The following is an 18,678-nucleotide window of genomic DNA, read 5'->3' on the forward strand; positions in this document are numbered from 1 at the left end:
GTCCCCAAACCCTTCCAGATGTCCCCAACCCTTCCTCCACTTCCCGGTGTCCCCAAACCCTCTCAGATGTCCCCAACCCTTCCTCAACTCCCCAATGTCCCCAAACCTTCTCAGATGTCCCCAACCCCTTCCAGGTGTCCCCAATGTCCCCAAACCCTCTCAGATGTCCCCAACCCTTCCTCAACTCTCCGATGTCCCCAACCCCTCCCTGGTGTCCCCAACTCTTCCTCCACTCCCCAATGTCCCCACCCCCTCCCAGGTGTCCCCAACCCCTCCCAGGTGTCCCCAACCCCCCCGTCTCCGGTCCCCGCCCCCCCGTGGTGGCACCTTGGGGACAATGCCCCTTTCTCTTGGGGACAGGTCTGGGCTCGTTGGCGTTCGCCAACCGTGACGTCCGCGTCCCCCCCGCGCCCCGAGAGGCCAAAGCGCCCGGGAGGGGGTTGGGGGGGTTTATTGTTCTTGGGGTGGCGGTTGGGGACACCCATTGTCCCCCCAGAGGCTCATGGGAAGGATTCGGCCATCGGCACCGAGAGAGCGGTTGAGCCCATCAGGAAGACTTTGACGGAGTGAACGGCCTGAAAAGGGGGGGTCAGGGGGGACCCCGGGGGGTCCAGGACACCCCCAAAGGGGCCCAGGAACCCCCAAAGGGACCCAGGAACCCCCAAAGGGACTGAGGAGCCCCCCAGGAACCACCAAAGGGGCTCAGGACCCCCTCAGGAACCCCCCAGGAATCCCCAAAGGGACTCAGGAACCCCCCAGGAACCCCCAAAGGGACTCAGGACCCCCTCAGGAACCCCCAAATGGGCTCAGGAGCCCCCCAGGAACCCCCAGAGGGACCCAGGAACCCCCAGGAACCCCCAAAGGGGCTCAGGACCCCCTCAGGAACCCCCAGAGGGACTCAGGAACCCCCCAGGAACCCCCAAAGGCACCCAGGAACCCCCAAAGGGACTCAGGAACCCCCCAGGAACCCCCAAAGGGGCTCAGGACCCCCTCAGGAACTCCCAAAGGGACTCAGGAACCCCCCAAGGGACCCCCAAAGGGGCTCAGGCCCCCCTCAGGAACCCCCAAAAGGACTCAGGAACCCCCCATGAACCCTCAAAGGGGCTCAGGACCCCCTCAGGAACCCCCAAAGAGACTCAGGAACCCCCAAAGGGGCTTAGGACCCACCCAGGAACCACCAAAATAACTCAGGAGCCCCCCAGGAACCCCCAGAGGGACCCAGGACCCCCCCGGAAACCCCCCAGGAACCCCCAAAGGGGCTCAGGATCCCCCACGAACCCCCAGAGGAACCCAGAAACCCCCAGGAACCTCCAGAGGGACCCAGAACCCCCCTAGGAACCCCCAAAGGGGCTCAGGACCCCCTCAGGAGCCCCCAAAGGGACTCAGGATCCCCCCAGGAACCCCCAAAGGGGCTCAGGAACCCCTCAGGAACCCCCAAAGGGGCTCAGGAGCCCCCCAGGACCATCCCCATCCCCATCCCCATCCCCATCCCATCCTCCTCCTCCTCCTCCCCCCCCCATCCCTGTCCTTCCTCCTCCTCTTCAGCCTCATCCGTGTCCTCCAGCCCATTCCCCTCCGTCCCCCACCCCCCGGACCCCCCCGGACCCTTCTGGAACCCTCACAAGCACTTCAGAGACCCCCCAGGAGCCCTCGATGACCCCCAGAACCCTCCAGGGACCCCCAGAACCCCTTTAGAGACCCCCAGAACACTCCAGGGACCCCCAGGACCCCTCTATGGACTCCCCGGGCCCCTTCAGGGACCCCTTTATGGAGCCCCGGAACCTCTTTAGTGACCCCCAGAACCAATCCAGGACCATCAGGACCCCTCTAGTGACCCCCAGAACCCCTTTGGGGAACCCCAGAACCCGTTTAGTGACCCCCAGAACCCCTTTAGGGACCCCTCAGGACCATTTTAGGACCATCAGGGCCTGGAGGACCCCAATGTCCCCTCCCTGAACCCATGAGGACCTGAGGTCACCCCAGAGATGGAGGATGAGGACAGAGATGATGCTGCTTCTGTGATGTCCCCAATGTCCCCACCCCCTCCCAGGTGTCCCCAACCCCTCCCAGGTGTCCCCAACCCCCCCGTCTCCGGTCCCCGCCCCCCCGTGGTGGCACCTTGGGGACAATGCCCCTTTCTCTTGGGGACAGGTCTGGGCTCGTTGGCGTTCGCCAACCGTGACGTCCGCGTCCCCCCCCGCGCCCCGAGAGGCCAAAGCGCCCGGGAGGGGGTTGGGGGGGTTTATTGTTCTTGGGGTGGCGGTTGGGGACACCCATTGTCCCCCCAGAGGCTCATGGGAAGGATTCGGCCATCGGCACCGAGAGAGCGGTTGAGCCCATCAGGAAGACTTTGACGGAGTGAACGGCCTGAAAAGGGGGGGTCAGGGGGGACCCCGGGGGGTCCAGGACACCCCCAAAGGGACCCAGGAACCCCCAAAGGGATTCAGGAACCCCCAAAGGGACTGAGGAGCCCCCCAGGAACCCCCAAAGGGGCTCAGGACCCCATCAGGAGCCCCCAAAGGGACTCAGGAACCCCCCAGGAACCCCCAAAGGGACTCAGGAACCCCTCAGGAACCCCCAAATGGGCTCAGGAGCCCCCCAGGAACCCCCAGAGGGACACAGGAACCCCCAAAGGGCCTCAGAAACACCCCAGGAACCCCCAAAGGGACTCAGGAACCCCCAGAGGGACCCAGAAACCCCCAGGAACCCCCAAAGGCACCCAGGAACCCCCAAAGGGGCTCAGGACCCCCTCAGGAACCCCCAAACGGACTCAGGAACCCCCAAAGGGACCCCCAAAGGGGCTCAGGACCCCCCAGGAACCCCCAAAAGGACTCAGGAACCCCCCATAAACCCCCAAAGGGGCTCAGGACCCCCCCAGGAACCCCCAAAGGGGCTCAGGACCTCCTCAGGAATCCCCAAAGGGACTCAGAAACCCCCCAGAAATCCCCCGAGGGGACTCACGACACCCCCATGCGATCCAGGAGCCCCCCAGGACCATCCCCATCCCCATCCCCATCCCCATCCCCATCCCCATCCCCATCCCCATCCCATCCTCCTCCTCCTCCTCCCCCCCCCCATCCCTGTCCTTCCTCCTCCTCTTCAGCCTCATCCGTGTCCTCCAGCCCATTCCCCTCCGTCCCCCACCCCCCGGACCCCCCCGGACCCTTCTGGAACCCTCACAAGCACTTCAGAGACCCCCCAGGAGCCCTCGATGACCCCCAGAACCCTCCAGGGACCCCCAGAACCCCTTTAGGGAACCCCAGAACCCTCCAGGGACCCTCGGGACCCCTCTAAGGACCCCCCGGGCCCCTTCAGGGACCCCTTTTATGGAGCCCCGGAACCTCTTTAGTGACCCCCAGAACCAATCCAGGACCATCAGGACCCCTCTAGTGACCCCCAGAACCCCTTTAGGGACCCCCAGAACCCCATTAGTGACCCCCAGAACCCCTTTGGGGACCCCCAGAACCCCATTAGTGACCCCCAGAACCCCTTTAGGGACCCCTCAGGACCATTCCAGGACCATCAGGGCCTGGAGGACCCCAATGTCCCCTCCCTGAACCCATGAGGACCTGAGGTCACCCCAGAGATGGAGGATGAGGACAGAGATGATGCTGCTTCTGCCTTTAATGGGGACACGGGATGGGGACATGGAGAAAGGATGGGGACATCGGGAGAGGATGGGGACATCAGGAGAGGATGGGGACATCGGGACAGGATGGGGACATCAGGAGAGGATGGGGACATCGGGACAGGACGGGGACATCAGGACAGGATGGGGACATCAGGACAGGACGTCCCTCAGCACTGGAGCTCCGGTTCCTCTGAGCGTCCTCAACCTGGAGAAGGGACAAAGTGAGGGAAGGGTTGGACACCAGGTCCCCCGGGACCCCAACGTCCCTCGTCACCCCCATCGTCCCCAGCGGTCACCGTACCGTGGCTCTCGCTGCCCTCAAAGCTGGAGTCGTGGGACGCTTCTTCGCTCCACATCTCGGTGGAGCTCCTCGGCCACTCCTGGGGCAGAGGACGTCCTTGGGGACGCATCCCCTGTCCCAGGAGACCTTGGGGTGGTCTTTGGGGACGTGTCCCACCTCCACCAGGACGTGGTTCTGGTTCTTCAGGACGTGTCCCATTTCCACCAGGACGTGGTTCTGGTTCTTCAGGACGTGTCCCACCTCCACCAGGACGTGGTTCTGGTTCTTCAGGATGTGTCCCATCTCCACCAGGACGTGGTTCGGGTCCTTCAGGACGTGTCCCACCTCCACCAGGACGTGTCCCCGGTCCTTGGAGATGTCCCTCAGGTCCTTGGAGCCACGTCCCCAACGCCTGGAGCCACGTCCCTACAGCTTGGGGCCAAGACTCTGGTCCTTGGGGACATGTCCCAACCCCTTGAGGTGTCCCTGATCCTTGGGAACATGTCCCCGGTCCTTGGGGATGTCCTTGGAGCCACGTCCCCAACGCCTGGAGCCACGTCCCTACACCTTGGGGCCAAGACCCTGGTCCTTGGGGACGCTCGAGTGGACCTTGAGGACGTTGGAATGGACCTTGGGGACCTTGGGGACGTTGGAGAAGACCTTGGGGACCTTGGGGTGGACTTTGGAGACCTTGGAGACGTTGGAATGGACTTTGGGGATATCGGGGTGGTCCTTGGGGACATAGAGGTGGTCCTTGGGGACGTCGGGGTGGTCCTTGGGGAGGCCCCTTGGGTTGTTGGGGTGACACCTCCAGGCCAGGAGGTGACCCTGGTGTCCCCAGGGGGTCCCGGGGATGGAGGAAGCGTCCCCACGGCCGCTCGGGGACGGCGCCTGTGGGGAGGGGACACGGGCGGCCGTGGGGACGGGGACAGAGCCCCCCGTGTCCCCTTTGCTCCCCACCTTCCTCCATTCCCTTCAGTGCCCCAAATGTCCTCCGAGCCCTCAGTGTCCCCCACTGTCCCCCATTGTCCCCCAATGTCCCCCACTGTCCCCCATTGTCCCCCAATGTCCCCCATTGTCCCCTTTTCCCCCATTGTCCCCCATTGTCCCCCATTGTCCCCCAGTGTCCCCCATTGTCCCCCATTGTCCCCCGCTGTCCCCTCACCCCCAGTGTCCCCCATTGTGCCCCATTGTCCCCCATTGTCCCCCGCTGTCCCCTCACCCCCAGTGTCCCCCATTGTGCCCCATTGTCCCCCAGTGTCCCCCGCTGTCCCCTCACCCCCAGTGTCCCCCACTGTCCCCCATTGTCCCCCATTGTCCCCCGCTGTCCCCTCACCCCAACTGTCCCCCAGTGTCCCCCACTGTCCCCCATTGTCCCCCATTGTCCCCCGCTGTCCCCTCACCCCCAGTGTCCCCCAGTGTCCCCCATTGTCCCCCGCTGTCCCCTCACCCCCAGTGTCCCCCATTGTCCCCCATTGTCCCCCGCTGTCCCCTCACCCCCAGTGTCCCCCACTGTCCCCCATTGTCCCCCGCTGTCCCCTCACCCCCAGTGTCCCCCACTGTCCCCCATTGTCCCCCGCTGTCCCCTCACCCCCAGTGTCCCCCATTGTCCCCCATTGTCCCCCATTGTCCCCTCACCCCCAGTGTCCCCCAGTGTCCCCCACTGTCCCCCATTGTCCCCCACTGTCCCCCATTGTCCCCCGCTGTCCCCTCACCCCCAGTGTCCCCCACTGTCCCCCATTGTCCCCCATTGTCCCCTCACCCCCAGTGTCCCCCACTGTCCCCCATTGTCCCCCACTGTCCCCCATTGTCCCCCATTGTCCCCTCACCCCCAGTGTCCCCCACTGTCCCCCATTGTCCCCCGCTGTCCCCTCACCCCCAGTGTCCCCCACTGTCCCCCATTGTCCCCCGCTGTCCCCTCACCCCCCAGCAGCAGCAGCGTTGTCCCCAGGGCCACCGCCAGTGTGGTGGTCCCCCCCATGGCGCTGTCACCCCCTCTCCCCGCGGTGTCCCCTCTTATAGGCACAGGGACGTCCCCTGGGAGGGGACCCGGCGGAGGCTGTGCCTCAGGGAGGGGACAACGCTGTCCCCACCCCCCCCGGACCGGGAGCACCAGCGGGTCCCCAAAACCCTCCTCGTGTCCCCCAATGTCCTCCAAGTCCCCAAAGCCCCCGTGTCCCCAAACTCTCTGTGATGTCCCCAAGGTCCCCAAACCTTCCTGAACTCTCCGGTGTCCCCAAACCCTCTCAGATGTCCCCAACCCCTCCCAGGTGCCCCCAACCCCCAAAGGGACTCAGGAGCCCCCCATCCCCATCCCCATCCCCATCCCCATCCCCATCCCCATCCCCATCCCCATCCCCATCCCCATCCCCATCCCATCCTCCTCCTCCTCCTCCCCCCCCCATCCCTGTCCTTCCTCCTCCTCTTCAGCCTCATCCGTGTCCTCCAGCCCATTCCCCTCCGTCCCCCCCCCCCCGGCCCCCCCCGGACCCTTCTGGAACCCTCACAAGCACTTCAGAGACCCCCCAGGAGCCCTCGATGACCCCCAGAACCCTCCAGGGACCCCCAGAACCCCTTTAGGGACCCCCAGAACCCTCCAGGGACCCCCAGGGCCCCTTTAGGGACCCCCAGAACACTCCAGGGACCCTCGGGACCCCTCTATGGACCCCCCGGGCCCCTTCAGGGACCCCTTTATGGAGCCCCGGAAACTCTTTAGTGACCCCCAGAACCAATCCAGGACCATCAGGACCCCTCTAGTGACCCCCAGAACCCCTTTAGGGACCCCCAGAACCCCATTAGTGACCCCCAGAACCCCTTTAGGGACCCCTCAGGACCATTTTAGGACCATCAGGGCCTGGAGGACCCCAATGTCCCCTCCCTGAACCCATGAGGACCTGAGGTCACCCCAGAGATGGAGGATGAGGACAGAGATGATGCTGCTTCTGTGATGTCCCCAATGTCCCCACCCCCTCCCAGGTGTCCCCAACCCCTCCCAGGTGTCCCCAACCCCTTCCAGGTGTCCCCAACCCCTCCCAGGTGTCCCCAACCCCCCCGTCTCCGGTCCCCGCCCCCCCGTGGTGGCACCTTGGGGACAATGCCCCTTTCTCTTGGGGACAGGTCTGGGCTCGTTGGCGTTCGCCAACCGTGACGTCCGCGTCCCCCCCGCGCCCCGAGAGGCCAAAGCGCCCGGGAGGGGGTTGGGGGGGTTTATTGTTCTTGGGGTGGCGGTTGGGGACACCCATTGTCCCCTCAGAGGCTCATGGGAAGGATTCGGCCATCGGCACCGAGAGAGCGGTTGAGCCCATCAGGAAGACTTTGACGGAGTGAACGGCCTGAAAAGGGGGGGTCAGGGGGGACCCCGGGGGGTCCAGGACACCCCCAAAGGGGCACAGGAACCCCCAAAGGGACTGAGGAGCCCCCCAGGAGCCCCCAAAGGGACTCAGGAACCCCCCATAAACACCCAAAGGGGCTCAGGACCCCCTCAGGAACCCCCAAATGGGCTCAGGAGCCCCCCAGGAACCCCCAGAGGGACCCAGGAACACCCCAGGAATCCCCAAAGGGGCTCAGGACCCCCTCAGGAACCCCCAGAGGGACACAGGAACCACCAGAGGGACTCAGAAACACCCCAGGAACACCCAAAGGGACCCAGAAACCCCCAGGAACCCCCAAAGGCACCCAGGAACCCCCAAAGGGACTCAGGAACCCCCCAGGAACCCCCAAAGGGGCTCAGGACCCCACCAGGAACCCCCAAATAGACTCAGGAACTCCCCAGGAACCCCCAAAAGGACCCAGAACCCCCCCAGGAACCACCAAAGGGGCTCAGGACCTCCTCAGGAATCCCCAAAGGGACTCAGAAACCCCCCAGAAATCCCCCGAGGGGACTCACGACACCCCCATGCGATCCAGGAGCCCCCCAGGACCATCCCCATCCCCATCCCCATCCCCATCCCCATCCCCATCCCCATCCCCATCCCATCCTCCTCCTCCTCCTCCCCCCCCCCAATCCCTGTCCTTCCTCCTCCTCTTCAGCCTCATCCGTGTCCTCCAGCCCATTCCCCTCCGTCCCCCACCCCCCGGACCCCCCCGGACCCTTCTGGAACCCTCACAAGCACTTCAGAGACCCCCCAGGAGCCCTCGATGACCCCCAGAACCCCTTTAGGGACCACCAGAACCCCTTTAGAGACCCCCAGAACCCTCCAGGGACCCCCAGGGCCCCTTTAGGGACCCCCAGAACACTCCAGGGACCCCCAGGACCCCTCTATGGACCCCCCGGGCCTCTTCAGGGACCCCTTTATGGAGCCCCGGAACCTCTTTAGTGACCCCCAGAACCAATCCAGGACCATCAGGACCCCTCTAGTGACCCCCAGAACCCCTTTGGGGACCCCCAGAACCCCAATAATGACCCCCAGAACCCCTTTGGGGACCCCCAGAACCCCTTTAGGGACCCCCAGAACCCCTTTAGGGACCCCTCAGGACCATTTTAGGACCATCAGGGCCTGGAGGACCCCAATGTCCCCTCCCTGAACCCATGAGGACCTGAGGTCACCCCAGAGATGGAGGATGAGGACAGAGATGATGCTGCTTCTGTGATGTCCCCAATGTCCCCAACCCCTCCCAGGTGTCCCCAACCCCTCCCAGGTGTCCCCAACCCCTCCGTCTCCGGTCCCCGCCCCCCCGTGGTGGCACCTTGGGGACAATGCCCCTTTCTCTTGGGGACAGGTCTGGGCTCGTTGGCGTTCGCCAACCGTGACGTCCGCGTCCCCCCCGCGCCCCGAGAGGCCAAAGCGCCCGGGAGGGGGTTGGGGGGGTTTATTGTTCTTGGGGTGGCGGTTGGGGACACCCATTGTCCCCCCAGAGGCTCATGGGAAGGATTCGGCCATCGGCACCGAGAGAGCGGTTGAGCCCATCAGGAAGACTTTGACGGAGTGAACGGCCTGAAAAGGGGGGGTCAGGGGGGACCCCGGGGGGTCCAGGACACCCCCAAAGGGGCCCAGGAACCCCCAAAGGGACTGAGGAGCCCCCCAGGAACCCCCAAAGGGGTTCAGGAACCCCCCATGAACCCCCAAAGGGGCTCAGGACCCCCTCAGGAACCCCCAAAGGGACTCAGGAACCCCCAAAGGGACCCCCAAAGGGGCTCAGGACCCCCCAGGAACCCCCAAAGGGACTCAGGAACCCCCCATAAACCCCCAAAGGGGCTCAGGACCCCCTCAGGAACCCCCAAATGGGCTCAGGAGCCCCCCAGGAACCCCCAGAGGGACCCAGGAACACCCCAGGAATCCCCAAAGGGGCTCAGGACCCCCTCAGGAACCCCCAAAGGGACACAGGAACCCCCAGAGGGACTCAGAAACACCCCAGGAACCCCCAAAGGGACTCAGGAACCCCCCATGAACCCCCAAAGGGGCTCAGGACCCCCTCAGGAACCCCCAAAAGGACTCAGGAACCCCCAAAGGGACCCCCAAAGGGGCTCAGGACCCCCCAGGAACCCCCAAAGGGACTCAGGAACCCCCCAGGAACCCCCAAAGGGGCTCAGGAACCCCCCAGGAACCCCCAAAGGGGCTCAGGACCCCCTCAGGAACCCCCAAAGAGACTCAGGAACCCCCCAGGAACCCCCAAAAGGACCCAGAACCCCCCCAGGAACCACCAAAGGGGCTCAGGACCTCCTCAGGAATCCCCAAAGGGACTCAGAAACCCCCCAGAAATCCCCCGAGGGGACTCACGACACCCCCATGCGATCCAGGAGCCCCCCAGGACCATCCCCATCCCCATCCCCATCCCCATCCCCATCCCCATCCCCATCCCCATCCCATCCTCCTCCTCCTCCTCCCCCCCCCCAATCCCTGTCCTTCCTCCTCCTCTTCAGCCTCATCCGTGTCCTCCAGCCCATTCCCCTCCGTCCCCCCCCCCCCGGGCCCCCCCGGACCCTTCTGGAACCCTCACAAGCACTTCAGAGACCCCCCAGGAGCCCTCGATGACCCCCAGAACCCCTTTAGGGACCACCAGAACCCCTTTAGAGACCCCCAGAACCCTCCAGGGACCCCCAGGGCCCCTTTAGGGACCCCCAGAACACTCCAGGGACCCCCAGGACCCCTCTATGGACCCCCCGGGCCTCTTCAGGGACCCCTTTATGGAGCCCCGGAACCTCTTTAGTGACCCCCAGAACCAATCCAGGACCATCAGGACCCCTCTAGTGACCCCCAGAACCCCTTTGGGGACCCCCAGAACCCCAATAATGACCCCCAGAACCCCTTTGGGGACCCCCAGAACCCCTTTAGGGACCCCCAGAACCCCTTTAGGGACCCCTCAGGACCATTCCAGGACCATCAGGGCCTGGAGGACCCCAATGTCCCCTCCCTGAACCCATGAGGACCTGAGGTCACCCCAGAGATGGAGGATGAGGACAGAGATGATGCTGCTTCTGTGATGTCCCCAATGTCCCCAACCCCTCCCAGGTGTCCCCAACCCCTCCCAGGTGTCCCCAACCCCCCCGTCTCCGGTCCCCGCCCCCCCGTGGTGGCACCTTGGGGACAATGCCCCTTTCTCTTGGGGACAGGTCTGGGCTCGTTGGCGTTCGCCAACCGTGACGTCCGCGTCCCCCCCCGCGCCCCGAGAGGCCAAAGCGCCCGGGAGGGGGTTGGGGGGGTTTATTGTTCTTGGGGTGGCGGTTGGGGACACCCATTGTCCCCCCAGAGGCTCATGGGAAGGATTCGGCCATCGGCACCGAGAGAGCGGTTGAGCCCATCAGGAAGACTTTGACGGAGTGAACGGCCTGAAAAGGGGGGGTCAGGGGGGACCCCGGGGGGTCCAGGACACCCCCAAAGGGGCCCAGGAACCCCCAAAGGGACTGAGGAGCCCCCCAGGAACCCCCAAAGGGGTTCAGGAACCCCCCATGAACCCCCAAAGGGGCTCAGGACCCCCTCAGGAACCCCCAAAGGGACTCAGGAACCCCCAAAGGGACCCCCAAAGGGGCTCAGGACCCCCCAGGAACCCCCACAGGGACTCAGGAACCCCCCATAAACCCCCAAAGGGGCTCAGGACCCCCTCAGGAACCCCCAAATGGGCTCAGGAGCCCCCCAGGAACCCCCAGAGGGACCCAGGAACACCCCAGGAATCCCCAAAGGGGCTCAGGACCCCCTCAGGAACCCCCAGAGGGACACAGGAACCCCCAGAGGGACTCAGAAACACCCCAGGAACCCCCAAAGGGACTCAGGAACCCCCCATGAACCCCCAAAGGGGCTCAGGACCCCCTCAGGACCTCCCACAAGGACTCAGGAACCCCCAAAGGGACCCCCAAAGGGGCTCAGGACCCCCCAGGAACCCCCAAAGGGACTCAGGAACCCCCCAGGAACCCCCAAAGGGGCTCAGGAACCCCCCAGGAACCCCCAAAGGGGCTCAGGACCCCCTCAGGAACCCCCAAAGAGACTCAGGAACCCCCCAGGAACCCCCAAAAGGACCCAGAACCCCCCCAGGAACCACCAAAGGGGCTCAGGACCTCCTCAGGAATCCCCAAAGGGACTCAGAAACCCCCCAGAAATCCCCCGAGGGGACTCACGACACCCCCATGCGATCCAGGAGCCCCCCAGGACCATCCCCATCCCCATCCCCATCCCCATCCCCATCCCCATCCCATCCTCCTCCTCCTCCTCCCCCCCCCATCCCTGTCCTTCCTCCTCCTCTTCAGCCTCATCCGTGTCCTCCAGCCCATTCCCCTCCGTCCCCCACCCCCCGGACCCCCCCGGACCCTTCTGGAACCCTCACAAGCACTTCAGAGACCCCCCAGGAGCCCTCGATGACCCCCAGAACCCTCCAGGGACCCCCAGAACCCCTTTAGAGACCCCCAGAACCCTCCAGGCACCCCCAGAACCCCTTTAGGGACCCCCAGAACCCTCCAGGGACCCTCGGGACCCCTCTATGGACCCCCCGGGCCCCTTCAGGGACCCCTTTATGGAGCCCCGGAACCTCTTTAGTGACCCCCAGAACCAATCCAGGACCATCAGGACCCCTCTAGTGACCCCCAGAACCCCTTTAGGGACCCCTCAGGACCATTTTAGGACCATCAGGGCCTGGAGGACCCCAATGTCCCCTCCCTGAACCCATGAGGACCTGAGGTCACCCCAGAGATGGAGGATGAGGACAGAGATGATGCTGCTTCTGTGATGTCCCCAATGTCCCCAACCCCTCCCAGGTGTCCCCAACCCCTCCCAGGTGTCCCCAACCCCCCCGTCTCCGGTCCCCGCCCCCCCGTGGTGGCACCTTGGGGACAATGCCCCTTTCTCTTGGGGACAGGTCTGGGCTCGTTGGCGTTCGCCAACCGTGACGTCCGCGTCCCCCCCGCGCCCCGAGAGGCCAAAGCGCCCGGGAGGGGGTTGGGGGGGTTTATTGTTCTTGGGGTGGCGGTTGGGGACACCCATTGTCCCCCCAGAGGCTCATGGGAAGGATTCGGCCATCGGCACCGAGAGAGCGGTTGAGCCCATCAGGAAGACTTTGACGGAGTGAACGGCCTGAAAAGGGGGGGTCAGGGGGGACCCCGGGGGGTCCAGGACACCCCCAAATGGGCCCAGGAACCCCCAAAGGGACTGAGGAGACCCCCAGGAACCCCCAAAGGGACTCAGGAACCCCCCAGGAACCCCCCCAGGAAGCCCCAAAGGGACCCAGGAACCCCCCCAGGAACCCCCAAAGGGACCCAGAACCTCCCCAGCAACCCCCAAAGGGACTCAGGAACCCCCCAGGAACCCTCCGAGGGGACCCATGACACCCCCATGTGATCCAGGAGCCCCCCCAGAAACCCCCTAAGGGACCCAGGAGCTCCCCAGGAGCCCCCCAAAGGTTCCCAGAACCCCCCCAGGACCCCCCCAAAGGGACCCAGGACCCCCCCCGTGTCCCATAATGTCCCCCCCTCACCGCAAAGACCCCCGCGAGGAGGAGGAGGACGAGGAGGAGGCAGACGAGGGTGAGGAAGACGAGGGGGCAACCGGGGGGGGGCGTCTGGGGGGGCCCTGCGGGAAATGGGGGGGTCAGCACAGGGCCACCAGTGTCCCCCCAGGCCGAGCCCCTCGCGGGCGCCTTCGGGACCGCTCCGCTGGTGGCACTGGTGGCCCTTCCCCCACCCCTGGTGGCCCTTCACCCATCCCTGGTGGCCCTTTCCCCATCCCTGGTGGCCCTTTCCCCACCCCTGGTGGCCCTTCACCCATCCCTGGTGGCCCTTTCCCCACCCCTGGTGGCCCTTCACCCATCCCTGGTGGCCCTTTCCCCATCTCTGGTGGCCACCAACACCCTTGGCCCATCCCTGGTGGCCTTTTCCCACCCCTGGTGGCCACCGACACCCTTGGCCCATCCCTGGTGGCCCTTTCCCCATCTCTGGTGGCCACCAACACCCTTGGCCCATCCCTGGTGGCCCTTTCCCCATCCCTGGTGGCCACCAACACCCTTGGCCCCATCCCTGGTGGCCTTTTCCCCATCCCTGGTGGCCCTTTCCCCATCTCTGGTGGCCTCCACCATCCTTGGCCCACCCCTGGTGGCCCTTTCCCCCTCCCTGGTGGCCTTTTCCCCACCCCTGGTGGCCCTTTCCTCATCTCTGGTGGCCTCCACCATCCTTGGCCCCATCCCCGGTGGCCCTTTCTCCCCCCCTCCCCGGGGTGTCATGGCGGCCCCTCCCACCTCCTCTGTGGGCTGTGACGTCCTCAGTGATGTCATCGGTGACGTCACGGCCGGAGCGCTCCGCCCCCTCACCTCGGAGGTCGATGATGTCACGGCCGAGGTCGGATCCCGGAGTGACGTCATCGGTCCAAGGGGAGGAGTCACCTGTGAGGTCACCTGTGAGGTCACCTGTGATGACGTCATCAGCGAAGTGCCCCCCAGGAAGGGAGGAAGTGACGTCACGCCCAGACATGGCCTCCGCCCCCGAGAGGGCTCCGCTGAGGGCAGCGCCAACAACGGCGTCACCAACGGTGGTGTCACCTCTGAGGTCATCCCCAGAGACGGTGTCCCCAACAGTGGTGTCACCATTGAGGTCATCCCCAGCGACGATGTCCCCAACAGTGGTGTCACCTCTGAGGTCATCCCCAGAGACGGTGTCCCCAACAGTGGTGTCACCACTGAGGTCATCCCCAGAGACGATGTCACCAACGGTGATGTCACCTCTGAGGTCATCCCCAGCGACGATGTCCCCAACAGTGGTGTCACCTCTGAGGTCATCCCCAGAGACGGTGTCCCCAACAGTGATGTCACCATTGAGGTCATCCCCAGCGACGATGTCCCCAACAGTGGTGTCACCATTGAGGTCATCCCCAGCGACGATGTCCCCAACAGTGGTGTCACCACTGAGGTCATCCCCAGAGACGATGTCACCAACAGTGGTGTCACCTCTGAGGTCATCCCCAGAGACGATGTCACCATTGAGGTCATCCCCAGCGACGATGTCCCCAACAGTGATGTCACCATTGAGGTCATCCCCAGCGACGATGTCCCCAACGGTGATGTCATCAGAGAAGACGTCCCCAGCGACGGTGTCACCATTAATGTCACCCCCGGCCCTGACGCCCCCAGCGATGACGTCGGTGACATCTCGGCTCTCCGCGAGGTCCCACGAGGTGACGTCACCACCGGCCACGTCCTCGGCGGGAGGCGCCGTCACGGTGATGGTGATGGTGACGCCACCGGCAGCGCAGGTGTCCCCAAGGTCCCCGTCCCCAACGTCCCTCAGGGCTGGGACACCTCTGTCCCCAACGTCCCCACCTACAATGTCCCCAATGTCCTCAATGTCCCCAACCCCAATGTCCTCAACGTCCCCATCCCCAACGTCCCCACCTACGACGTCTCCAATGTCCCCAACGTCCCTCGGGGCAGTGGCACTTCTGTCCCCAACGTCCTCCCTGACAATGTCCCCATCCCAGATGTCTTCAGCCTCGACGTCCCCGTCCCCAACGTCCCTCAGGGCAGTGGCACTTCTGTCCCCGACAATGTCCCCAACGTCCCTCAGGGCTGTGACGTCCCTGTCCCCAACGTCCTCCCCAACGATGTCCCCAACGTCCCTCAGGGCTGTGACGTCCCTGTCCCCAATGTCCTCCCCAATGATGTCCCCAACGTCCCTCAGGGCTGTGACGTCCCTGTCCCCAACGTCCTCCCCAATGATGTCCCCAACGTCCCTCAGGGCTGTGACGTCCCTGTCCCCAATGTCCTCCCCAACGATGTCCCCAACGTCCCTCAGGGCTGTGACGTCCCTGTCCCCAATGTCCTCCCCAACGATGTCCCCAACGTCCCTCAGGGCTGTGATGTCCCTGTCCCCAATGTCCTCCCCAACGATGTCCCCAATGTCCCTCAGGGCTGTGACGTCCCTGTCCCCAATGTCCCTCAGGGCTGTGACGTCCCTGTCCCCAACGTCCCCGACCCAAATGTCCTCATCCTCACCGCCCCTCAGGGCTGTGACGTCCCTGTCCCCGATGTCCCCCAGGATTGGGCCATCCCTGTCCCCAACGTCCCTCGGGGCGGTGACGTCCCTGTCCCCGATGTCCCCGACCCAAATGTCCTCATCCTCACCGCCCCTCAGGGCTGTGACGTCCCTGTCCCCGATGTCCTCCCCAACGATGTCCCCAACGTCCCTCAGGGCTGTGACGTCCCTGTCCCCGATGTCCCCCAGGACTGGGCCATCCCTGTCCCCAACGTCCCTCGGGGCGGTGACGTTCTTGTCACCTCTGAGGTCATCCCGGATGTCCCCAACGTCCCTTCGGACTGGGACATCTCTGTCCCCAACCTCTCTGTCCGTGCTGTCTCTTGGGGTGGGGACGCCCCCAATGTCCCCAACGTCCCTCAGGACCGAGACCTCCGTGTCCTCAGTGTCACTGACCGGGATGTCCCCAACGTCCCGAGGAGCCGCGACACCTCCTGCCCTCCCGACGCAGACCTGCGTGTCCCCAACGTCATTGTCCCCAACGTCCTTGTCCCCAATGTCCCTTAGGGCAAAGACCTGCGTGTCCCCAATGTCCTTGTCCCCAACATCCCTTAAGACAAAGACCCGTGTGTCCCCAACACCCTGGTCCCCAACATTCTTGTCCCCAATATCCTTGTCCCCAACGTCCCTTAGGGCAAAGACCTGCGTGTCCCCAACGTCCTTGTCCCCAACGTCCCTTAAGACAAAGACCCGTGTGTCCCCAATGTCCTTGTCCCCAACATTCTTGTCCCCAATGTCCTCGTCCCCAATGTCCCTTAGGGCAAAGACCTGTGTGTCCCCAACGTCCTTGTCCCCAATGTCCTTGTCCCCAATGTCCTTGTCCCCAATCTCCTCGTCCCCAACGTCCCTTAGGGCAAAGACCTGCGTGTCCCCAACATCCTGGTCCCCAACATTCTTGTCCCCAATATCCTTGTCCCCAACGTCCCTTTGGACAAAGACCTGCATGTCCCCAACATTCTTGTCCCCAATGTCCCTTTGGGCAAAGACCTGCGTGTCCCCAATCTCCTCGTCCCCAATGTCCCTTAAGACAAAGACCTGCGTGTCCCCAACGTCCTTGTCCCCAATGTCCTTGTCCCCAACGTCCCTTCGGACAAAGACCCGTGTGTCCCCAATGTCCTTGTCCCCAACGTCCTTGTCCCCAACCTCCCTTAAGACAAAGGCCTGCGTGTCCCCAATGTTGTTGTCCCCAACGTCCTTGTCCCCAATGTCCCTTAGGGCAAAGATCTGTGTGTCCCCAACGTTCTTGTCCCCAAAATCCTTGTCCCCAACGTCCTTTAAGACAAAGCCCTGCGTGTCCCCAACGTCCCTTAGGACAAAGACCTGTGTGTCCCCAACCTCTTTGTCACCCGCGGCTTTGGTGGCAGCGCTGTCCCCGGTGTCCCCCGGGGTGGTGGCACCTCCGTCCCCTGGAGCGGGGACGTCCCCGTCCTCCGCCTCTTTGTCCTCAGAGACTGAGACGTCCCCAGAGCCCCTTCGGTTGGTGACATCCGTGTCCCCGGGAGATGGGACATCCCTGTCCTCGATGTCCCCTATGGCCGGAACGTCCCTGTCCCCGGGGACGCCACCACCCCCGGCGCCGGTGGCCCCAGCGGTGACACCGTCCCTGGCCCCAACGTCCCTTGGGGTGACACTATCAATGTCCCCAACGTCCTTTGGGGTGACACTGTTCCTGTCCCCAACGTCCCTCGGGGTGGTGACATCTCTGTCCCCAACGTCCTTCGGGGTGGTGACATCTTTGTCCTTCAGGGTGACACCATTCCTGTCCCCAACGTCCTTTGGAGTGGTGACATCTTTGTCCCTTGGGGTGACACCATCAATGTCCCCAACGTCCCTTGGAGTGGTGACATCTCTGTCCCCAACGTCCCTCGGGGTGGTGACATCTCTGTCCCCAATGTCCTTTGGAGTGACACCATCTCTGTCCCCAGCATCCCTCGGGGTGGTGACATCTCTGTCCCCAGTGTCCTTTGGGGTGACACCGTTCCTGTCCCCAACGTCCCTCGGGGTGGTGACGTCCCTGTCCCCAAGGGTTGGGACATCCTCGTCCCCAAAGTCTCGGCTGTCCTCATCCGCCGGAGCCGCGGTGACGGTGATGGTGATGCCACCGGCCCAGGGGGTGACAACGGGGACACGGGTGTCCCCAACCCCGCCGGGGACGTCTCCGTCCGGTGGCTGCGCAGCTTCGGGGATACGAGGGACGTCCTCGGGGGTGGCCGTCACCTCCCCAGGGAGGGGACAAGAGGGGACGGCGGATGAGCAGCTGTCGGCCATGGGACCTGCGGGGGACAGAGGGGACGGGGACGTCACCACGGGGGACAGGGGGACACGAGGGGACACCACAAAGAGAGGTGGAGGACACCAGGAGGGACAACGGGACATTGAGGGGCATTGAGGGACACCACGAGGGGACATTGAGGACCTCAAGAGGGACAACGGGTCATGAGGACATCAAGGAGGACAAGGGGACACGGGAAGGACATTGAGGGGACACGAAGGGACACCATGAGGGGATGTGGAGGACACCAGGAGGGACAAAGGGACACGAAGGGACATGAGGGACACCATGAGGGGACATTGAGGACTTCAAGAAGGACAAGGGGACACAGGAAGGACATTGGGGGGACATGAAGGGACACCATGAGGGGACATGGAGGACCTCAAGAAGGATGAGGGGACATTGGGGGACATGAGGGACATCTTGAGGGGACATTGAGAACCTCAAGAGGGACAACGGGACGTGAGGGGACACCACGAGGGGACGTGGAGGACATCAAGAGGGACAAAGGGACATTGGGGGACATTGAGGGACATGAGGGACACCAGGAGGGGACATTGAGGACCTCAAGAGGGACAAGGAGACACGGGACGGACATTGAGGGGACATGAAGGGACACCACGAGGGGACACTGAGGACACCAGGAGGGACAAAGGGACATTGGGGGACATGAAGGGACACCACGAGGGGACGTGGAGGACATCAAGAAGGACGAGGGGACATTGAGGGACATTTGAAGGACATGAAGGGACACCACAAGGGGACGTGGAGGACCTCAGGAGAGACGAAGTGACACGAGGGAGGGGCAGAGGGACAGGAGGACACAGGGCGGCACAGAGGGGACAGGGAGGACATCTGAGGGTCCTGGTGGGGGACACACAGGTACCTGAGGTGACAGCAGAGGGCGGCTCTGGGGGTTCCGGTGTCACTCTGGGGCTCCCGGCGCTGCTCTGGGGGCGGTGGAGAAGGTCACATCCCAGTGAGGGGACGGTGACGAGGTCACAGGGGTGGTGACGAGGTTCTGCGGCTGGCGAGGAGGTCCTGGGGGTGGT

The 18,678-nt window shown here is 64.3% G+C and overlaps 1 protein-coding gene across 1 annotated transcript; it reads right to left on the reverse strand.

Annotated features, from left to right (window-relative positions):
- Positions 1–4,472: 4,472 nt before the first annotated feature.
- Positions 4,473–18,678, reverse strand: LOC128849581 (putative surface-exposed virulence protein BigA). The gene is made up of 5 exons (XM_054051954.1): positions 18,513–18,678; positions 15,253–17,627; positions 13,566–15,162; positions 12,771–12,904; positions 4,473–4,802 (listed from the first exon to the last, which is right to left on the reverse strand). The coding sequence occupies exons 2-5, from the start codon at positions 17,620–17,622 to the stop codon at positions 4,473–4,475; spliced, it is 4,431 nt and encodes a 1,476-aa protein (XP_053907929.1). The 5' UTR covers positions 17,623–17,627; positions 18,513–18,678.

The sequence above is a fragment of the Cuculus canorus genome, chromosome 31 (assembly GCF_017976375.1).
Source record: "Cuculus canorus isolate bCucCan1 chromosome 31, bCucCan1.pri, whole genome shotgun sequence".
Classification (NCBI taxonomy): Eukaryota; Metazoa; Chordata; class Aves; order Cuculiformes; family Cuculidae; genus Cuculus; species Cuculus canorus.